The 21286-nt window shown below is 42.6% G+C and overlaps 1 protein-coding gene across 1 annotated transcript; it reads right to left on the bottom strand.

Annotated features, from left to right (window-relative positions):
- On the bottom strand, positions 16685 to 17593 carry LOC8070116 (calmodulin-like protein 5). The gene has a single exon (XM_002442439.2). It carries the CDS (start codon positions 17475 to 17477, stop codon positions 16947 to 16949), a length of 531 nt encoding a protein of 176 aa, XP_002442484.1. The 5' UTR covers positions 17478 to 17593; the 3' UTR covers positions 16685 to 16946.

The raw sequence follows: 21286 nt of genomic DNA, 5'->3' as shown, positions 1-21286 counted from the left end.
ATGAAAATTTCCATCCAAAATTAAATATATATTATTGTTTATGTAAGTAGCACCTGTTGCCAATAGCAAGCTAAAAGGGTAGGAGTTTATAAATAAATATATATGATTCAACAATAGCAAGCTAAAAGGGTAGGAGTTTATAAATAAATATATATGATTCAAGCTAGCTAGAGCAGTGCTAGTAGCTCTTATAATAAACAAAAACAAATCATTTGTCTTATTTTTACAGGCTGAACGGTGCATGCATGAGACATGCATGCATGCATGCTTACCCTGGCAGGCATGCGTAGCGATGGGATCAGACGCAGGCCTATGCAATGATAGCTTGTTTATGCTTCCAATGCTTTCATCTTTGACCTTCTTCCTCCTGAACCTTTTCTGCGGCGACCTCCATTCAACACTATCTTTAGCCCTGGCCCTTAAAAATATTGTTGAGGTTACCTCCTCATCAGAGGATGCTAGCATGGCTGTTTGATTTTTTTAAGGGTAAAAAGCTTTATACTACCAACTGTCCAGCATTTCAAACGGACTTTAGTTATGATTTATTTTTCAAAAGCACAAAGTGCTTATATATAGAAACAAAGTTTTCAATGGTCACAAGTGCAATTCCATCAGCCAGTGTAGGCCTGTTTAAGGAATTAATAAGTATTCCAAATGGCCTGCAGGATTATTTTGACACAGATTGAAAAGCCTAAACAACATCGATTTTGAACACGAGGGAGATGTTAACTAGTTCCACAAGTCCTTGGTATAATAGATATTAGAGTAGAATGTATGGATGGTTCGTTAACTTATGAGGGTGTGTCGATTTGGTCCACCAACTTTGAATGTGTATTTTTAAGTCTAAAATCTTGATTAATAATGATATATAAAGAGTTCATACCCTTTCGTTTTATGTTTAAATTTATAGAAACCTCCTGTATTTATTTTTCTATCACAAGTTTATCGCTTCCCTTGTAAAATCTGGTCCAGTATGCTCGGCAAGGGTAAATGACCAGCGGTAGCGTGCCGGGGCCGAACAGTGTGGTACGTCGACGACGACTATGCCCCTCCATTACGGTTGCACTTCTTATCAAAATGCCAGGCTGCTCTATTCTCTATGCCGCCATTTGAGGGATGGCTAAAATTAATGGTACTGCTAGCGTCCGGACATCCGATCCAGGCGCTAGCGTCCGGACGCTGCGTCTTACATATCGTATACCCACCCGACCCGCATCGAGAAAAAAGAAAGAAAGTAGAGATGGAACACGACTCCACCTGCCCCCGCACGGAGAAGAAAGGAACCGCTTCTACTCCCTATGCAAGGAACCTGCCCCCATCCCCCAGCTTACGGGATCCACCATGTAATACCCGATTTTAAGGACAAAACCAGATATGCACCATATGTGAGTTTTAGAAGTCACATATAGCTACAAATAAGGGGTAATATCAAAAGACAATGCATAAATTATATAATGTACATAATATAAAAGAGATAACCTTTGATAGCAAACAACGGATAGACAACTCCAAACTCCAGGTATTAACTTCTCTCTACAGGATCCAACTGACTGGTTGATCACAAGCCTAACACTCTTCCTGAATATGGGGGGAAATAGCAAGAGTGAGTCCATGTCGAACTCCACAAGTATAGCAACTAGATTGTATAGATCCCACAACCTCATGATCAATGTGGCATAAATAATGTAGAGCATTAAATAATAAATAATGAACATATATAACACACAAGAATCATCATCGTCGATGCAAGAATCCCCAAGGCCGCTCTTGACCGTGAGCACGGCTAGTATACCAGTTTTTAACACTCTGCAGAGGTTGTACATCTTTACCCATAAGTCATGATTTACCCTTTCGCCTGAGGCCCGTCGACCTCTTAACCCACTACCAAGGAAGGTCGGCAGGGATCACTATGAAGCCTTTCAAAAGTTCGTCTAACTTGTTAGGGCCGCAAAGTTTTCTTTGTGCGCAGATATAGATACCCCCTTCCAAATGGCACAATGACGCGCAGCCTATACACATAAGGACAGGGGCTCGCACTATACCCAAAACAGTTCAGCCCCTCCGTAACCTCTAACAAGCTAGAAAAGGTCTTCATACTGAGCAAAGCTAGAGCCATTATAGCCCTCATGGTTGCACTGTTGTCCCGGTTATCACTTACAGATAAATCATCAAGTGGCTAAAAAGTCATGTTTATCATTTATTACTTAACATTAATCTAGTCACACGATCATGGTCACATAATTAAAATCCAAATGCTATGCTTGCCTTAATCCAATTGCTCTTGCTTATCCTGATGGTCTCACTAGTTGTCCAAGGCTCAGATCTTGATCACTGAAGTACTCTTGTTCACCACGAATTGTTCACCGTCTAAACTCGATCATCGATCACCAACACATAACAATCGAAGACAAACATACACGAAGCAAACAAGACTACAATTAGAACAGTACACCAATCATATAAAAACAGTATAGAAAAGTTTATAAATTGACTCTACGCATCACTACGATTTCATAGACGTAAAGATCACGAAAATCGGAGTTGAAACGGAGAAGTTATGAATTTTCTAAGATTTTATATAGAAAAATAATTAATTAAATGGGATCACGAAATTCAAAGGTTTCAAACTGAGAAACAATATTACTAACATGTAGATCTTGTGATTACGAATCCAAGGCAATTTGAATGGGTCAAAACGGAGTTAAGATGAATATTTTATGGCCAAAAGAAAGTCAGTGGCAATTCTGTAAATAGTGAAAACGTATTTTTAATTAAAACCGAGCTGTTTGTGTTTTTCAAACTGAAAGACAAAGTGATTGGGGCTTACGTTGGTGGACAGGGAGTAGGTTCACCGGCAGTGACGCTTTCTTGGAGCTACAACAACGCCAGAGCAGCCGACCGTTCGTAGATGTCGTGTATAGGCGAGACGATGACGATCACATTGTAGAGAAGAAAATATAAATTTTATTTTACTACCTTAGGAATTCTCAAATTAGAGGCTTCCCATATGATAGTCTTTGATGTGCTTTGCCTAAGGGGTTGGTACATATATATAGGGAGAAAAACTCCCCACCTCCACATCAACTAGCGATATGGTACTAATTGATTTGCAACCTTCATCTTTACTAATAGGCCTAATTAATTATTAAAGCCCATTAGTAAATAAAGACATTGATCATTGAGATCATGGGCTTGAGCGTGAGATAAAATAAAATATTTTATTATTTTATTTTCCTTTCTTTTATTCCAAAACCAATTCCAAGACAAGTTGAAAACCATTTTCAAAACCATTTTAAAAATCACTTTGAATTATTTTTGAACTTTAGTAAAACTACTCAGCACAATAAATGAAATGCAGGAGCATGAGTGCACAAAAATATTGCTACATCCTATGATAAATTTTAATTAAATGAAAAATATTATTTTTCCTATGTTCCATGAGCACAAAAAATACAAAATTAAATCATTTTAGCTCTATTTCCCAGAAAACAATTTTTAGGGTGTTACACACCACCCCCAACCTCATCGGCCCCAGCACCTCTGACTGTCCTTAGCTTGCCGCCATATCCCCTAGCCCCTTTCCTCGCTTACTGCTACACCAATAGGATGAAACGACTCAAACATCAACAACACCGAACAAAACTGCTACAACAAATAAGTTAAACCAGTTGAAACACCATGAACATCTTATTGTGACAACACCAAATAAACCGTTGCAACAAATAAGTTAAACCAGTTAAACATCGTGAATATGTTATTGCAACAACACCGAATAAATTATTGCAACAACATAAAACAACTACTACAACATGAGATTGAAGTAACTGAAACATACTTCAACATCTAAAAAAAGCAGTACTACTGCATATATTAAGATGAAGAAGTTGAAACACAAAAAAACATATTATTGCAATAATAAAAGAACAACAACTGAAACATCTCAAATAGATTGTTGCAACACCGCAAAAGCTACTACAGACGCAAGATAAAGGAAAGAGGGGAAGGACATGGGTTGGAGGCACCGTCAGGGTGCAGATCGAGCCGCTCTCCATGGATGGGATGAGGGATAGGCTGTCGTCGCCTGCTAGGTGGAGGAGATCACCACGTTGCTGGATCTGTGTTGTGCTCCATGGATCCACCACGGGAAGGGCAATGCTCCATGGATCCAACACAGGGAAACTAGTGCTCAATGGATCCACCACGGGAAGGCCACCATGGCCGCCGTCGAGGTGGGAGAAGGTGGGGGACGACGCGCCAGGGTGGAGGAGGCACGTCGGGCTCAGGATAGGTAGAGGACGCCGCCTCCATGGATCCCCTGCTGCGTGCTCGAGCTCCGGCTAAGGAGAGAGATGGGGGAGCGCGGCGCACAGGTTGGTGTCTCCTGGACAGGTTGGGTGGAGGAAGGCTGCAGTTGATTTTTGAGGGAGAGAGAGAGAGAGAGGGGGGGGGGGATGAGGAAGCAAGTAGTAGAAGGCGGAGATATTTTGAGATGAGTGGAGGAGAGCCACATGCAGATAAAAGCGAGCGATGGAAGGTCGAGTGAGCTGGTGCCACGTCCGGAATCGGCCGGACGTCTGTGTCAAAGTATTACCGTAAAAGTAATTGTGCATCCTCTTCCTAGAACGTATCCCGAATCATTTCCTGAAAAAAATTGTATTCCAAATCAGAATGTCCCATCCCTAGTAATTGGATCAATCAGTTCGTCAACCTTGCTTAAAAGACTGGTCCCTCTCGTATGAACTCTTTATGCACCATTAATCAAAGTTTTAGAACAAAAAATGCACTTTTAAAGTTGATGGACCAAATTGGTACACCCTCACAAGTTAATGGGCTATTCATGCATTTTACTCTAGATACCACTCCTTTGATTTCTTTTACAAGTCGGATTAAATTTGAGAAGTCTATCCAATAACCAGTGGCGGAGCCAAGGGGGGGCTCGCAGGGGCCGTGGCCCCCCTAACATGTGTCAACAAACATTTTATTAGTATAAATTTATGATTTTTATTTATATTAAGAAAAAATATAACAATTTTTCTTATATATACTTATCAGTATCCTTTAGATAGTAAAATCGTACTCCCTCCATTCTAAATTATAAGTCATTCTATGAATTTTAGAGAGTCCAAGCATCCTAAATTTGACCAAATTTATACAATAAGATAGTAATACTTATGATATCAACTAAGTACCACTAGGTTCTTTATTAATTATATTTTCGCAGTATACCTATTTAATGGTATAAATCTTTGTGATTCTTTTTACTTTGATTCTCCAAAATTCTTAGAATGATTTATAATTTGGGATGGAGGGAATACAAAACATAACTAGATAATACTAAGAAACACCTTAGAAAAATAGAGACGCGTCACTCAAGCTGGTTTACAAAATCATCTCAAACATTTTTTCTATTAAGGGTGTGACGTTTACCACCGAAAAAATAACATATTTGATCCTAAAATACATATAGAAAATGCGAGCATCTACTTCAAGTCGATAAATCAAGCTAGGCGGTCGCCGATTATGCTTAGTTTTGACAAGTTGGATTTTTTTGGTTGGCCCTCTTATATGTAATTCCTGGCTCCGACGACACTGCCAATAACTATTGAGTTCTCTTATACAAATTACGCGAACAGCTCCTAGACCAACTATTGAGTTCTCTTATATATACAAATTACACAAACAGCTCCTAGACCAAGCGGTTAGGACGTCCAAGTACACGCAGCGTCCTCTGATCCTCTGCAGTCGACCTGGCTGACTGCTCAGTGCAGTCGTCGAGCGATCTACGCCGTCCGCTCCATTCAAAGGCCATCTCACGGTCCTGAGTCTAGCAGGCTGTACGATATAGGCTATGCACGAGAAAGACGCTGGCGGAGTTGAAGGAACGAGTCGTCCATGGAGTGCTCCTCCAACGGAGGCTTTGGTGAAGAACCGAAGATGTAGCCCCCGAGTTGATGGTGCCGGGACACGGTGTCTGCGAGCTCCCTACGCGCACGTGCCGGGGACCATGCAATGCAGGTACCGGGGCAGGGCAGCTACGAGCTCTGCGTGCAGCAACGCCTGCCAGCATGCGCGAGCTCCCTGGCCATGGCGAGTCGGGACGATGCGGCCACAAGCTCTGTAGGCGGGGCCGGGTGGTCATGCACGAGCAAGCTAGGTTCTCGTGGGCAGCAACTGTGGCATGCGATGCGGGAGGCCGGTGGTGTAGGGCGGCGTCGCAGCGACGGCGCGCGCGCGGGAGGAAGCAAGCTCACGCGCTCCTGTTCCTCTCCGGCCGCACCGCACAGGATCTGGACGACGGGTGTGGAAGCCGCGGCCACCGTCACAGGTTCGCGAGGCAGGCGGCTGTGGCAGTTGGTGTCATGTGGCTTTCCTGCTCGTCGGTGAGATGCATGTGCTCGCTGGAGAGACGGGGAAGGTTCGAGTGGCGACGGCGGCAGACAGGACCGGCCGAGTCCCATACTGCATAGGCCTACTTGGGCTCGAGCCTCTAGACGAGGACCGTCCGTCGTCAGATAGATGGAGCGGACGGTGTAGATCCCTCGACTGTAGAGAGCAGTCAGCCAGGTCGACTGCAGAGGATCTCGTTCCGCAGCAATTTCCAAAGATACCCTCTCCTGCCTCGCATTTCCAAAGCACAACCCCCCACTCCCTTTTGAAAATGTAAAAGAAAAATCTATGCAACCACATGGTTACATTGCAAGCACACCTTCATCCAACTAATTTACTCCACTGTTGCTATTGTTTACAATATATTATCATTTATTACATACCCGCGTGAAATAATATACGAATTTATAGACTCATCGTTTGTGTACTAAACCATACATGTATAAATATTGAGTAGATTAATAGTGCAATCTGTGATTTTTTTTTTTTCAAAAACAGTATACCCAAAATTTCATTACGTACCATGAAATTACAAAGTTATATCTGCAGAGAGAGAAGTATGAACCAGCAATCCAAAACCAACACCTCTGAATTGGTCAGAAAGGGATCAAATTAAAAAGATGTGACACCGCCGGCCCCCAGCATGTTGTGTGTCGACGTGCAGATCGAATAGCTACAGATGAGAGGTCACATCAAGCTCAAGGCGTTTGCAGGGGAAGCTGTTCATAACTGGCAAGGATTCTCTTCCTGGAAATGGAGCAGTACACACACACACACCCAGGAAAGCCTACAAGGAAATTAAAAGGACGAACCTGCGTAGCTGGGTAGCTAGCACGCAGTTGAAAAACTTTTGCTTTGCATGCATCCTTGCTTTCCATGCATGCATTGAGGCACCACAGCAAGTCCAGTCCACAGACCACACATGCTTGTAGTAGCAATGTAACCACCACCCTTCACCAAGCTCCAGGTCCAGGACCCCTCTATATATTGCAGGGTGGTCCTTCTTCGTCTAGCTCACTGCAACAAGCAGCCACACCCACACTGATGTGCACGCCATTACTACACATTGGTAAAGCTTGTCACCTGCAAGTCTATGGCAGTTAGAACTGCCCTTTCTGCTGAAAAGAAACACCTACCTAAATAAACAATCAATACATTGTATATATTCCCAATGCACTCAAATACTCAAAAGTTTATAAGATTCATCGTCACATCGAATCTTACGACACATGCATATAGCATTAAAAATAGATTAAAAAACTAATTGAACAGTTACCTTTAAATCGCGAGACGAATCGACAAATCTTTTAAGTCTAATTAGTCCATGATTGAACAATGTTTATCAAATACAAATAAAAATGGTATAATATCAAAATCAAAAAGATTTTGGATCTAAACACACCCTTACGGTGTCAATTCTCTCTAAACATTGCATGAGAGAGTGTGGTCCAGCAAGCCGCGTGCATGCCATTGCCCATTGCCCAATGGCAGGCATGCATGGAAATGCAGCGTCCGGCCGGCGCGCTTCTTTGCTTTGCCCGCATGCATGAGATGAGAAGCAAAAGCCATGCATGGCTGCGAGAGCCTCCAGCTACTTGTCCCCTTGAGTCCTTGAACTTTGCTAGCTCTACTCCTACCTTTGTTGCATTTCATCCACGCACTCATCAAATTACGCAAGCATATAAAAATACCTATAAATGTATAGTATAGTAGTATGTGAAACTTTATACGAGCACGCGTGTATGTACAATGATACTACACTAGTTGGAATAAAAAAATGCAACTAGCTAGCAGAAGCATGCGTGGGCGTCGATGTGCAATGTCGTCCATCATATCCTTGCCTTGCCTGCACATGGACGAAGGTAGCAAGTCTAAAGCTGCGTGCGTGCCCATAAGTCCATACGGTGGTCGTTTTCTGAAGAACGGAAGAAGCATGCAGATGCAGTCGATCGGCAGTCATCGTTCGATCGTGAAGCTCTCTGTGGCTCGATGGTCGAACCAATGCCACAGCTAACTGTAGCTAGTAGCTACATGTAATAGATGTTCAGATCTCCGATCACAATAATTCAGAGCTCGCAGAAAAGCAAGCAAGATATCAGAAAGAAGTTAAACACATCGTCATACGTACGTCTCGGAGTAATTAACGATCAATTCACATGAGTACGTTCTCGATCACTTGTCAGCAAAGCAAGAACGACGAATTGAGGGATGACCCGATCGAGAACGAGAGGCTGCAGGCACTGGCAGGTTTTTCTGATGAGCTCTGCATCAGATATCGCTGCTGCTGCTGCGACAGCGTTTACGTTAATTGGGAGCGGGGCCGGGGCATCGCTGTTGCGTTGCTCTGCATGCCGCGCGCGCTAGCTGCGTCCTGCAGGATTTCAGACGACGACGGCGATGGTCGTACCAGCCCAGCTGCAAGAGCAATCGTCTCCAGTCCATGCTTGAGAGAGTCGCCGCGCAGGCCATTGCGGTATCTGGAAAACCTGTCGCCGGCTAGCTGGTGGATCGATGGTCGTATCGCTCTCTTGTAATAAATCCCCTGACCGAACAACAACAGCGTACGGTACGTGTGTGTGTGTGTGTGCCGATGCAGGCAAGAAGAGAGCTCCCGTCGTCTCGCTCCAGAGAGAGACCCTGGCTCTGTGTTTCTCTGATGGAGCATGTGGCAAATTGGCAATGGTGGTGGACCTGCCTGATCCACTCCTCCTGATCAAGCTAGCTAGCTAGTAAAGTACTGTAGAAGGCTAGCTAGCTACTCGTATGGGTGTAGGAGTACTGCATGCGGCGTCTGGTCTTGCAACTGTCTGAAAGCGAGTTCTACTCGACCCGTAGCCACTGCACTGTGTGCTGCTGCTGCTGCGTGCATCAGCCAGCCAGCATGCCCGCACCAGCCTAGCTAGCTACTGACGATAGTAGCGTTACCCACGCGTAGCCATCGAATTGCCACATTCTCATCCTATATCCACTACCACTAGTACTGTAGCCGGTGTAGCTCGATCGGCTCGGCGCGGCGCGGCCGTTGCCGTCGTCACGTCACGTCGTCTAGGACTTGTATGTTAGGTTATAGGATCGATATGATCTAGCATAGTATAACCAGTGGGGTATAAATTAACCACTCCATTAGACCTAGTACAAGATCTACTGAGAGAAATAAATGGGGAGAGGTTTGGTAGTGGTGGTATTACAGACCATCAGATGCATGCCGCCATAGAGCGTTGTGGATCTGCGCACAGCCAGCGGCGTTCGGAGAAGAGGGTGATGCAATGTAGTCCTGACGGGGGCAGAAGTAGAGACGATGCTTTTCCGTCACTGGCTGCACACCCTCTGTAAAACGAGGTTAGGGTTATTATGATAAACCTCGTGAAAAAAGTCTGTCGGTCCTCAATCTCTTTATATAGCGCAGGATAATAGAGGTTATAAATAGGTTGAGCTCAAACGCGAGTCAAAGCCGGATTAGGCCCAAGCAGCGAGAGATCATCCTAACATTGTATACTACCTTGCATGCTAGTACTACGTGAGTGATCCGGCGCCGCCGGCGGGCATCCGGCCGGCCAGCCGCGGTGCGCCGACTGCATGCATGCCGAATTGCCGATGCATGAGATGCGATGTGACATGGGATGGATCGGCGGAGATGTGAGGCACTGCTGCCTGCTGTTCTGTTCATCGACTCACGTAGTAGATCTCTCTGCTGCAGAACGTTATGTACTTGTCGGAGATCGATGTGTACACCTACAGCTAGCTAGCTATACTGCTCGGCAAAGTGTATACCGGGTACGTACGCCTCGTTCAGTTCCGCCTAATTAAAACCAAAAAGTTTTTAAGATTTTCCGTCACCTCAAATCTTCCGACACATGCATAGATTATTAAATATAAATAAAAAACATAACTAATTACACAGTTTAACTGTAAATGACGAGACAAATCTTTTGAGCCTAATTAGTTCATGATTAAACAATAATTACCAAATAAAATGAAAGTGCTACGGTACCCTTTTTTTCCATTTCGGGAAGTGAACAAGGCCGTGTTTAGTTCCAAAATGTTTGCAAAATAGTCACTATAGCAGTTTTGTTCGTATTTGACAAATATTGTTTAATCATAAACTAACTAGACTCAAAAGATTCGCCTTTTATTTGTCTGTGCAATTAGTTATTTTTTATTTATATTTAATACTTTATACATGTGCTGTCAATTCGATGTGACGAAGAATCTGAAAAATTTTACAAAATTTTTTTGAACTAATAAACAAGGCAAACTCGTTCGAAATTACCGACGCCAGCCAGTCCATCTGACGTGCGTGCGTGTTCTGGAGGAAGAAAAAGAAAACTCTGAAGAAATTAAACTTGTTCTAATCGAGGTACTTAATTGATAACCGAAGACCTTAAGTACCACAAGTGTATATATGCGACTGCATATGAACATGGTCTCCTTCTTTTTCCCTGATGAAAGCACACGCGTGAAAAATGTACCATCTTTGACTCATGCACGCGTGTTCATCAATCGTTTCCTGACTCCGAGAGTGTTGTTTTATCGTATGATGAATGAACACAAGCAAGCTCTGGAAGCTAGGAAAGGGTCATCAGGGGAGACTCCATTGCATGCATGCCTTCTCGCTTCTGCGTGCGTGAGACACGGATCGGGCGACTACGACTCTCCTCTGATCTGACTAGCAACCAGCAGTCATCAGTAAGTGCAGTCAAAGGTGTTGCACGGTTTTGTCAAAAAGTGTTCTAGAATAGTTCTACATGCATTTTACAATGCAAAGATATATACTTTAATTTACCATCACGTACGTACCTATACCCTTATTTAGGTTAAAAGTTTTTGATACTGTAGCACTTTTATTTGTATTTAATAATTATTGTCTAACTATAAATTAATTAAGTTTAAAAAAATTGTCTCGTAAATTATAGATAAACTGTATAATTAGTTATTTTTTATTTATATTTAATATTTTATGCATATGCTACAAGATTCGATGTATTGGAGAATCTTAAAAAGTTTTTTTGATTTTGAGTGAAACTAGACAAGGTCTTATAGTTATTTTCTTGAGCTGAAGAGATATACGTCTCGCTGACTTTGACAAGTCAATACGCGGATGCTGCCGGCCGCTGAAGTACGTGGATCGTTTTAGTTTTTGCGAAATCGATAATGTAGCATTTTTGTTTATATTTGACAAATATTGTCTAATTATGGACTAACTAGGTTTAAAAGACTCGTCTCGTTAATTCCGACTAAACTGTGCAATTAGTTTTTTTTTTTATATTTAATATTTTATTTGTGCATTTAAAAATTCGATGTGACTGAAAATCTAACAAATTTTGCAAAAAATTTTGAGACTACACGTACTCCGTACTACTACCATAGCGTGACAGCGAACAGACTGAGAGCATGCAGTGCAGTGCAGTGCCGTAAGCAGACTGCATGCAGACCTGGGCCGGACGGACGGCCGGCCAGGGGAGACACGGTCCGGTCCACCAAGTCGTAGTCGCAGCCACCCACATGTGCGCGGTGCCACGGTGGTGCTGGGCCTGTACAGGGTTTTTGATTGATTGAACAGACCCTTTAGCCAGGCTTCAGCAAGTCACTCAAGAGATTTTTAGCCTGGCTTAAGAAAAACGGAAGAGTTAGACGTTTTTCCAGAGCTCGTGGTTGTGAGTTGACCACGTCGTGTCCCGTCGTTCCCTTCCTCCCGCCGGTGCACCTCCAATGCTCATCCATGCAAGTGCTCCTCAACTCGAGGGGCATGGAGACGGCGTTGGCGACCCCAACTCCCGTCGGTGCCCTTCCGTTTCTCCACACCGTCTCCTCGATGAAGGAACTAGCGCGGCGTAGATCCACTCCTTCGTTCGGTGTGCGTGGTGGGGAGGTGGAGGCACCGAGGAGGGGCACAGAGACGGCGTTGGCGGCCTCAACAGTGGCGCGGATGGAATCCTCAACTCCGACGAGCTCCTCCTCCACCACCTCCCCCAGATCCGGTGACTCCATGCTCGCAGCCGAATGAGTCCAGTGAGCTCCTCCTCCACCTCCTTCAGATCCGGTGACTCCGGCCGAATGACTCCAATGAGCTCCTCCTCCTCCTCCTCTATGCTCGCAGCAAGGTCCCAGCGTTACTCCCCCATGCCCCTCGTCCCTCTACCCCTCCTCGCTCGCTCGACAGCAGGGGCGTGGCTCCCTTTCGGAGTCCGCCATGGCCAACTCCAGGTGCTGCACGTGCAACCGGCCGGATAAGCTCCCGGTGTCGGCCATGAAAAACGTACAAGCTCTAGGCGTTTGATGAAATGACTGAGAGGAGGTAGACTTACCCGTTGAAGGAAGAGGTGACTCTATACCCTTTGTATAGCAAACCAAACACGAGCTCATCCTAGCCAGGCTCAACAGCGCAAGCAACCAAACAAACGCCTCTTGGCTCCCGGAAAACAAACTTGTGGTGCCCTGGCTAAGATTTCTGGCCAGGCTATAATGAACCAACAAACCAAACACACCCATAGTGTAGCCTGCCAGCCATCACCATGGGGGCATAGAGATAGCTTCAGCGGCCTTCGGTCCAGGAGCATAGTGTCAAACTACCGTGAACTATCCATGGACCCGTGCATAAATTCCACAATCTAACCTAGAGTAGAAGCTGTCCAAAGTCAAGTATATATTCTACTAACTATCTCTGCTCACAAAAGAATCAATTTCTAAAGTTATTTTAAGTCAAACTTTTTATCAATTTTTTTTTAAAATACTAAGGTTTATCGTATTAAATTAGTATCATTAGATTTATCATAGAATATATTTAGATGCACATTTTATATCATAGATGTTGCTACTTTTTTCTATAAAGTTAGTTAAACTTTAAAAAAATTGACTAGCACGGATTCTAGAAATTGGCTCTTTTATATAAAGTTAGTCGAACTTAAAGTTTATGATTTTACCCATATGATTCCAAACTGAAGGAAGACTTTGCCCCTATTATGTCAAATCTCGTTCACAGTGTCTACTTTTGGATGAAATAGCAAGTTTGTCCATGTGATTTTGCCCTAATTTTATTGCAGACTTCGTGCCTTTACCCTTATTTCCAGATCAAAGGTTCGGTAAATTTGGCAGGGGTTAGGCATAATTTAACCATTGTAAATCTTGACAACTTTTGCAAATTTTGACAACATTTCTACTAAAATCCATATAAATAAGAATTAAATCTCGAGCACATCTCTTCCCGCCTTTGGTTTTTATTTATTTTTTTGGTAAATTTCATGGTCATTTTTGGGAGATTTTAGATACAATGGCTAATATTTTGGCACATTTTTCTGAGGGTTTGGGAACCTTGGAACCTCGTGCAAACCATGGTACGAAGTCCAACTTCGATCTACCTTGTTCCAAGTCCCCGAGACCTCTCTTTTTTGCTCCCTTTTGGTGAATCTCTTGAGTATATTATTTGTGCTGAGCTTTTTGGGTTGATTTCTTGTGCTTCCTAGGTGCCATGAGGTCTTGGGGCCATGCTTGGTCTTTGCCTCAACCAGATTTCCCACGAGCACCCCCATCTTCTCCATTGCAATATAAAATTACCAAAACCTCGACTTGAGAGCTTGTTTTCCAGTCTGCCATCCAAGCTTTGATCTTTTGGAGGTGAAATCTTATGAACACATTCAAAATATCCTAAGGAAGATATCGCAAAATTTTAGGTCATTTGGACTTTGTTTGACTAACTTTTGCCTTTTTCCTTTCTGGTTGTCTGCTGAAAATAGCTAGAGCAAAACTTCCGCATGCGAACTCAGAACTTCCGCCGGTGCTACAAACTCAAAATTATCTTGGAGGTTCTCTAGTGTGTTTCTTGACTTGTTCTTGCTTCGGCTTGTCCATTTGGGCTTCTCAGCATTTGTCTAAACCCTATAGCCTTGTTATGACTACAGGGACTTGAGTTTGATAGTAGGAAAGTGATATAGAAAGAGCATAGCTTACAGATGTCAGTGGATGTTTCAACATACTACATACTACGTACTACCCAACACACCAATACATCCTAACAAGTTATACTAAGTTTCCCAAGCATCCTTGTGTCATTTATCTCTCTCTTGGTTCGGTTAACTAATGAGATTTAGCACAAAGGCACCTACCAGACTATAAATTTGTCAATAGAATGACATGCATAAACCCGCTTTTGAAAATAAGAGGAACTAAATCCTATTCGTAGATCCATAAGACTATTTCCTTTCGAGGGGGCAACGGGGCATCGGTCACCTTTTTATTTTCTTAGGGCATAACATGTTCATTACTCAATAAACTCATTAATCCCTTTATTCTTCATTAATACCTTTATTTTATTTGTCAATAATGCACTGAACCCACATAGAGAGACCTCGATGCACATTTGTTTAGTTTGCAAAAATTCTTAGGTTTGACTACTTTAGACTTTTATTTGTATTTGGTAATTTTCTTGTTCAACCATAGACTAATTAGGCTCAAAAAATTCGTCTCATAAATTATAAACAAAATACATAATTAATTATTTTTTATCTATATATATGTTCAAATATTCGATATAACGAGAAATCTTAAATTCTTTTTAGAAACTAAACAGACTTTGACAAGTCAATACGTGGATCGTTGACCTGGACGATGACCGATGAGAGCATGCAGTGTAGTGTCCTATGCAGACTGCATGAGACCTGGGCCGGGCAGGGGAGACACGGTCCGGTCCACCAAGTCGTAGCCACCCATCCAGCCAGCATGGGCGCCACGGTGCTGGGCCTAGTGCAGCTAGCCAGCCATAATAGGAATCCAAACAGGCCGATGAATTAGGATTAACAACTAGTCCTATTAGCTTCTAAGTAGATTAGTGAATTACTCTATGACTAGTAGACTAGCAATTAGTCTGTCTATTTGGAAATTTTAAGGATTAAAAATTAGTCAACTAGTTGTTAGTTCTATGGATCCAAAGAGCCTGTCGAAGATGTTGTTAGGCATGGCTGGTTTCCTAGATTTACCTTACCTAGACCAGCCAGATACAACCACAGCTTGATTGGTTGCCTAAAATGGAACACATAAATTTTTGCCCTTGAGAACGCATACTCTTGCTGTTGTGAACCATATATTTGGCACTGAGAATCGCGCCCAACAAACACAAATCTCAAAGCGAAACTTGGGGCTCGCAGCAGCAGGGCATGTCCGAGGCAAATTTTTACTTTCTCGCCTGGAATGCAAATTTTGCCTACCCGTTGCAATGCAATGCAGAACATCCCTCCAAGCCTGCAGGCTCACGGAATACGGACCTGGCTGGCGCGGTGCGTGTGCAAACGCGTGGACGCGTTCTTGAGAGAGCGAAAGCAGCTGCAGCTGGACGCATCACGGATGCAGACCAAGCAGTTCTCTCCATGGCCTGATTGCACGCAAACGGGAACAAAAGTTCAGTTGCAGCAGCAAAGCTTGGCCAGCAGTGGTGACCCTTCACACCCTTGTGATTATGCGTCAATTGAAACAGTGAAACACTCTACCTAGCTGTACCTAGTTTTAGGCCTAGTTTACTTTTAAAAAAAAAAAACTAGATGGTCACCTGTTCGTCTAATACAAAGCTTGGCCATTGTCAGAAAATGTGGTTGGAATTTGCCTCTAGCCAGGTTAACAATTTCTCGTCAAATTCGAGTCTATATCTGTTGTCTGGACCAAAAGGTAGAAAACAGAGTGCCGCCATTTTACACCCGTAATGCTGACTGCATTTTATCATGTCATCTACTACAAGCACACTCCCATATTCAATCAGTATGCTACCAGTACCACAGCGTGCATCAGAAATTTGGTTGAAAACTGCCTGCCTCTCTAGTCGGAGTAACAATTTCTCGTCAAAAGTCCCCAAGGAGTGAACCAGAGTTTGCTGCCTCCGCAGAAGGAAGAAAAACAGAGTACCACCACCATGCATTTACTTGTGTAATTTCCAATTAGCCTCAGTTGACATGCATCTGAATTCTGAAAGCACACCATCAGGCAGAGGAGTGCATGTGTAACTTTGTTTTGTGGTGGGTAAATAAATAAACGTGTGAAAAAGTCCACAAGAATGATCTCACGGTTCTCACTGACTCATGGTCACATGACCTGTGTTTACATCACCTTCAACAACCACAGCCATGGTATGGTAAATTTTTTTTTTGCAGGTCCTACTTCAGGAGAGGAGAGCCGCCGGGGATTTCACAAAACAAAAAATAAAGCCCTTTTCCAACTGGCATCATCTGTCTGTCGGTGGGTGGGTCAAACCAAATCCCAAATCAAATTCAGCGATGCAGTTTTGATTTTTGAATGAAGATGGTATATACGTACGATCTTGTTTATCCATGGTTCGTCGTCCTTTGACGAATTCATTCAATAATTAAATTCAATTGTTGGTTGAATATTTGATCAGTTACATTACAGTACAGAGACGGATACTAATCTTTTTTGGGTGAAAAAAAAAGAAACGAAGCAGAAGTGCAGAAAAGAGATGAATGCAGGGATCATCCGCCACTCCATCGGAGAAAATGGAGATGGATGGATGGGAAATGCTAGCCTGGTAGCTACACGGCGGAGAGACGCACGGACGGACAGGTTCATTGGTGGTGACCGGCTCCGGCACCGGCGTGGCCGGCGCCATCGGAAAGCATCATCATCCTGACGAACTCATCGTAGTTGACCTGGCCGTCGCCGTCAAGGTCAGCCTCGCGGATCATCTGCTCGACCTCCTCGTCGGTGAGCTTCTCGCCGAGGTTGATCATGACGTGGCGGAGCTCGGTGGCGGAGATGTACCCGTTCTGGTCCTTGTCGAACACCTTGAACGCCTCGCGGAGCTCCTCGTCGGGGTCGTAGTCCCCATCGCCTCCCCCGGCGCCGGACGCCGCGGACGACGCGGCGGTCTTGCGCGCCATGAGGGCCAGGAACTCGGGGAAGTCGATGGTGCCGTTGCCGTCGGCGTCGGCGTCGCGGATCATCTCGCCCAGCTCGTCCTCGCTGGGGCGGTGCCCCTGCAGCGACCCCATCACCGTCGCCAGCTCCTCCACCGTGATGCACCCGTCGCCGTCCTTGTCGAAGAACGCGAACGCCTCGCGGAACTCCGAGATCTGCTCAGCGTTCAGCAGATCCATCCTGTGGCTGACGGTTGGCGGCTCGCCCGAGTGGTGCTGTGGCGGTGGTGGTGGCGCCGGCGAAGTGTGGCAGGGGAGGGAGAGAGGCTTGCTGCTGCTTGCTTTGCTTGGGTTTTTAGTGCAGCGGAGGAGGTGGGTGGGCGGGCGATTTTATAGGTGCAAGGGGACAAGAGGAGCTGGCATGCCATTGACTTTTAGTTCCTCGGTGGGGCCCACGCCATGGCCCGTATCTTTACGGACTTGGTCAAAATGCAGATCAGCGTGTATATTCTTGGCTTGTTTACGTAACACCCGGCTCAGGATTAATAGGAGACTCATACAAACAAGTTACAACTTCTTTTCCGGGAACCTATCTCAAAAGAACTCTAAAGTTAAGCGTGCTTGGCCTAGAGCAATTTAGGGATGGGTGACCGACCGGGAAGTAGTTCCCGGAGTGTGCAGAAAAGACTAGTGTTGGTCTGTGGGAGCTGACTATATCCTAGAAAAGCTGCCAGATTTTTTGTCGCATCAAATTTTACAGCACATACATAAAGTATTAAATATTGATTAAAAAATAACTAATTATACAGTTTATCTATAATTTGTAAGACGAATTTTTTAAGCTTAATTAGTTTATAATTGGATAGTATTTGTCAAATACAATAATAGTGCTACAGTGTTTATTTTGAGAAAAAAAAAGTTTTGAAACTAAATAAGGCCTTGGCCTGCATATATGGGCTAGCGAAATGCGTTCAACAGCAAGAAAGTGCACGAAAATTAATATGAGAGCATCAGATCAAATGACGACCAAAGAAACTCAATCAACAGACACAAAACAGAAAAAGCTTTGAAAGATCGATTAACACGGTCGGCGTCGAAGAATCCTCCTCTCCAGTGTAAAGTAAAAGTCATTGTGTCCGTGTTTTCGTGTCAAATGCTGTGGATATTATGGAGTAATACAGTGTGTACTACCTACCGCTCCCTTTTTTGTCGCATCAAATTTTACAGCACATACATAAAGTATTAAATATTGATTAAAAAATAACTAATTATACAGTTTATCTATAATTTGTAAGACGAATTTTTTAAGCTTAATTAGTTTATAATTGGATAGTATTTGTCAAATACAATAATAGTGCTACAGTGTTTATTTTGAGAAAAAAAAAGTTTTGAAACTAAATAAGGCCTTGGCCTGCATATATGGGCTAGCGAAATGCGTTCAACAGCAAGAAAGTGCACGAAAATTAATATGAGAGCATCAGATCAAATGACGACCAAAGAAACTCAATCAACAGACACAAAACAGAAAAAGCTTTGAAAGATCGATTAACACGGTCGGCGTCGAAGAATCCTCCTCTCCAGTGTAAAGTAAAAGTCATTGTGTCCGTGTTTTCGTGTCAAATGCTGTGGATATTATGGAGTAATACAGTGTGTACTACCTACCGCTCCCTTTTACTTATCTAAAGGCTGCATTTACACATTACCTACACGTACTAGTACGAATGTGACGTTCGAGTTCGAGTTCATGCTGAAAGTCCTTTCGCTGTGAGGCCTTGTTTAGGTCTTGTTTAGTTGTAAATTTTTTTATAAAATGGGTACTATAGCACTTTCATTTATATTTAATAAATATTGTCTAATCATAGATAAACTAGATTCAAAAATTCATCTCACAAATTACTGATAAATTGTGCAATTAGTGATTTTTTAATCTATATTTAATGCTCTATACATATGCCGCAAGATTCGATGTGACAAGAAATTTGAAAACTTTTGCAAATTTTTTTGAGAACTAACAAGGCCTTAGTTCACCTCAAAAATAAAAAACTTTTCAAGATTCTCCATCACATCGAATTTTACGACACATGCATGAGACATTAAATATAGACGAAAACAATAATTGCATAACTTACCTGTAAATCGCGAGATAAATCTTTTGAGCCTAATTAGTCTATAATTAGTCAATAATTATTAAATAAAAACAAAAGTGTTACGGTACTCAAAACCTAGAGTCTCTAGATTTCGTAGTCCACCCCTAAAATAAAGCTTCTTTATAATACATCTTTATCTTTTTAGGTTATTTCTTTTTACATAAGGGATCACGCACTCTAAATAAGTTTGATACAAGGAATCTACGCATGCATGTAAAAAAGTTAGTGCATATTTGAGATGGTTGAATCAAGCTTAGGACATCACTATTGTGTGTTCCTTCCATACCACTGCGCCTAATGGTTGATATCATCATTTTGTATTTATTCTAGTATTGTAATGCATATTGAGATCTTAAATAATTTAAATGTAAAAGTTCAAAGTGAAAAATTTAGATCTCTTTGAGTACTAAGACTTTGGTGTATCTTTTCTCTATCTGAGTTCCTTTGGAAAAAAAAATCTTAAAATATGGATTTCAAAATCTATGCGTGTAAAGTATAATTCTCGAGCCCTAAATGAATTCAAACTAAAAAGTCATCAATAGTAAAGTTGCAAATCTCTTGGAGTTCTATAACATTGACTTAACTGGTATCTTCATCTGAAAAAAACCCAAAAAATGAATTTCAAACTTTGAAAAGTTAAGCATAATTTTCCAGTTCTAATTGAATTGAAGTGAAAATTTCGTCAACAAAAGAGTTATATCTCACTCGACCACTGCAACTTTGGTTTAAGTAATTTTTGCCGTGCGAGGTTATTTGAAAAAATAATTTTAATATTTTTTAAAATCTAAAAAGTAAAAAAAACATAATTTCAGAAAATGAAAGAGTAGTTGGCTACAAAATTGAAAATCCCTTCGAATACTACAATTTTTCTTTAGGTCATCATTTCGAAAACTTAAAAGTTGAATTGTTATAATGGTTTGGGGGTGTTTAGTTTTCCTTTTTCCCTAAAAAATTTTGGGTTTTGGTCCATCATTTTGCAAATGAAACTAAACACCATGCAAAAATTTTGGCAAAAAGGTGGTTATTCTCCATTTTAGATTTTGACCTCAAGAGGCCAAAAAAATCCAAAAAGAGTCTCAGGAGGCTTCATGAGGACAATAGATTCTGCAGTTTGGATGGAACTAAACATGACCCTGAAAATTTTAGCATTTTGCATCACTCCAAAGTAGTTTGCAAGCCTCTTGAGGCTCATTTTGGGTTTTTTTGGCCTCTTGAGGCCAAAATCCAAAATAGAGAATAATTATCGTTTTGCCAAAAATTTACATGGTGTTTAGTTCCATTTTTCAAAATGATGGACCAAAACCCAATTTTTTTGAGGAAAAAATAGGAACTAAACACTCCCTTAGATTCTATGGGGAACTAAACACCCCCTTATTTAATTTGTACCCAACTTATGCTGAAAAATTTAGGTGACTGGTGCAATTTCCAGCCGTCTTCAGAAACAGCTACATTTCTAGCCTCTATTTTTAGGAAGACAAAAGACAATTTCTAAAGATAGATTGGCTTTAAAACCATTTTCAGAAACCTTTTAATAGAGCCATCTCACTAAAATCCAGCCTCCACTTCTTTTGCCTTCCCACGAGCGGAACCATATCCTTGTTACCTTGCTGTGCCAGATTAGATTGCTCTGCGCCTCTGCCATAAGTATCTTTTAAGCTTGTTTATGTGTCCCCCTCAAATTCGACCTGCCTCCGCCGGCAATCCAAATCCTGAAACCCTAAACCACCTCCCTCCTGCCCTGAGCACGAGCAGCACCGCTCCGACACCGTCTCGACAGACAGACCGTGTATGTATGCATTCAGAGAGATAGGATCTCCACTCTGCTAGCTAGCTTCAGACGATTCTGAGAAACTTCAAATGCAATTTGCAGATTAGGACTGAATGCACGGGAGCAAATTTCGT

The sequence above is a fragment of the Sorghum bicolor genome, chromosome 8 (assembly GCF_000003195.3).
Source record: "Sorghum bicolor cultivar BTx623 chromosome 8, Sorghum_bicolor_NCBIv3, whole genome shotgun sequence".
Taxonomy (NCBI): domain Eukaryota; kingdom Viridiplantae; phylum Streptophyta; class Magnoliopsida; order Poales; family Poaceae; genus Sorghum; species Sorghum bicolor.
Note: the sequence above shows the minus strand (reverse complement) of the source record. Positions and strands in the feature narration are given on the sequence as shown.

What these genes read in the sequence shown, in the direction of transcription:
- LOC8070116 (XM_002442439.2), bottom strand. Translation starts at nt 17,477, where the DNA reads ATGGATCTGCTGAACGCTGAGCAGATCTCGGAGTTCCGCGAGGCGTTC.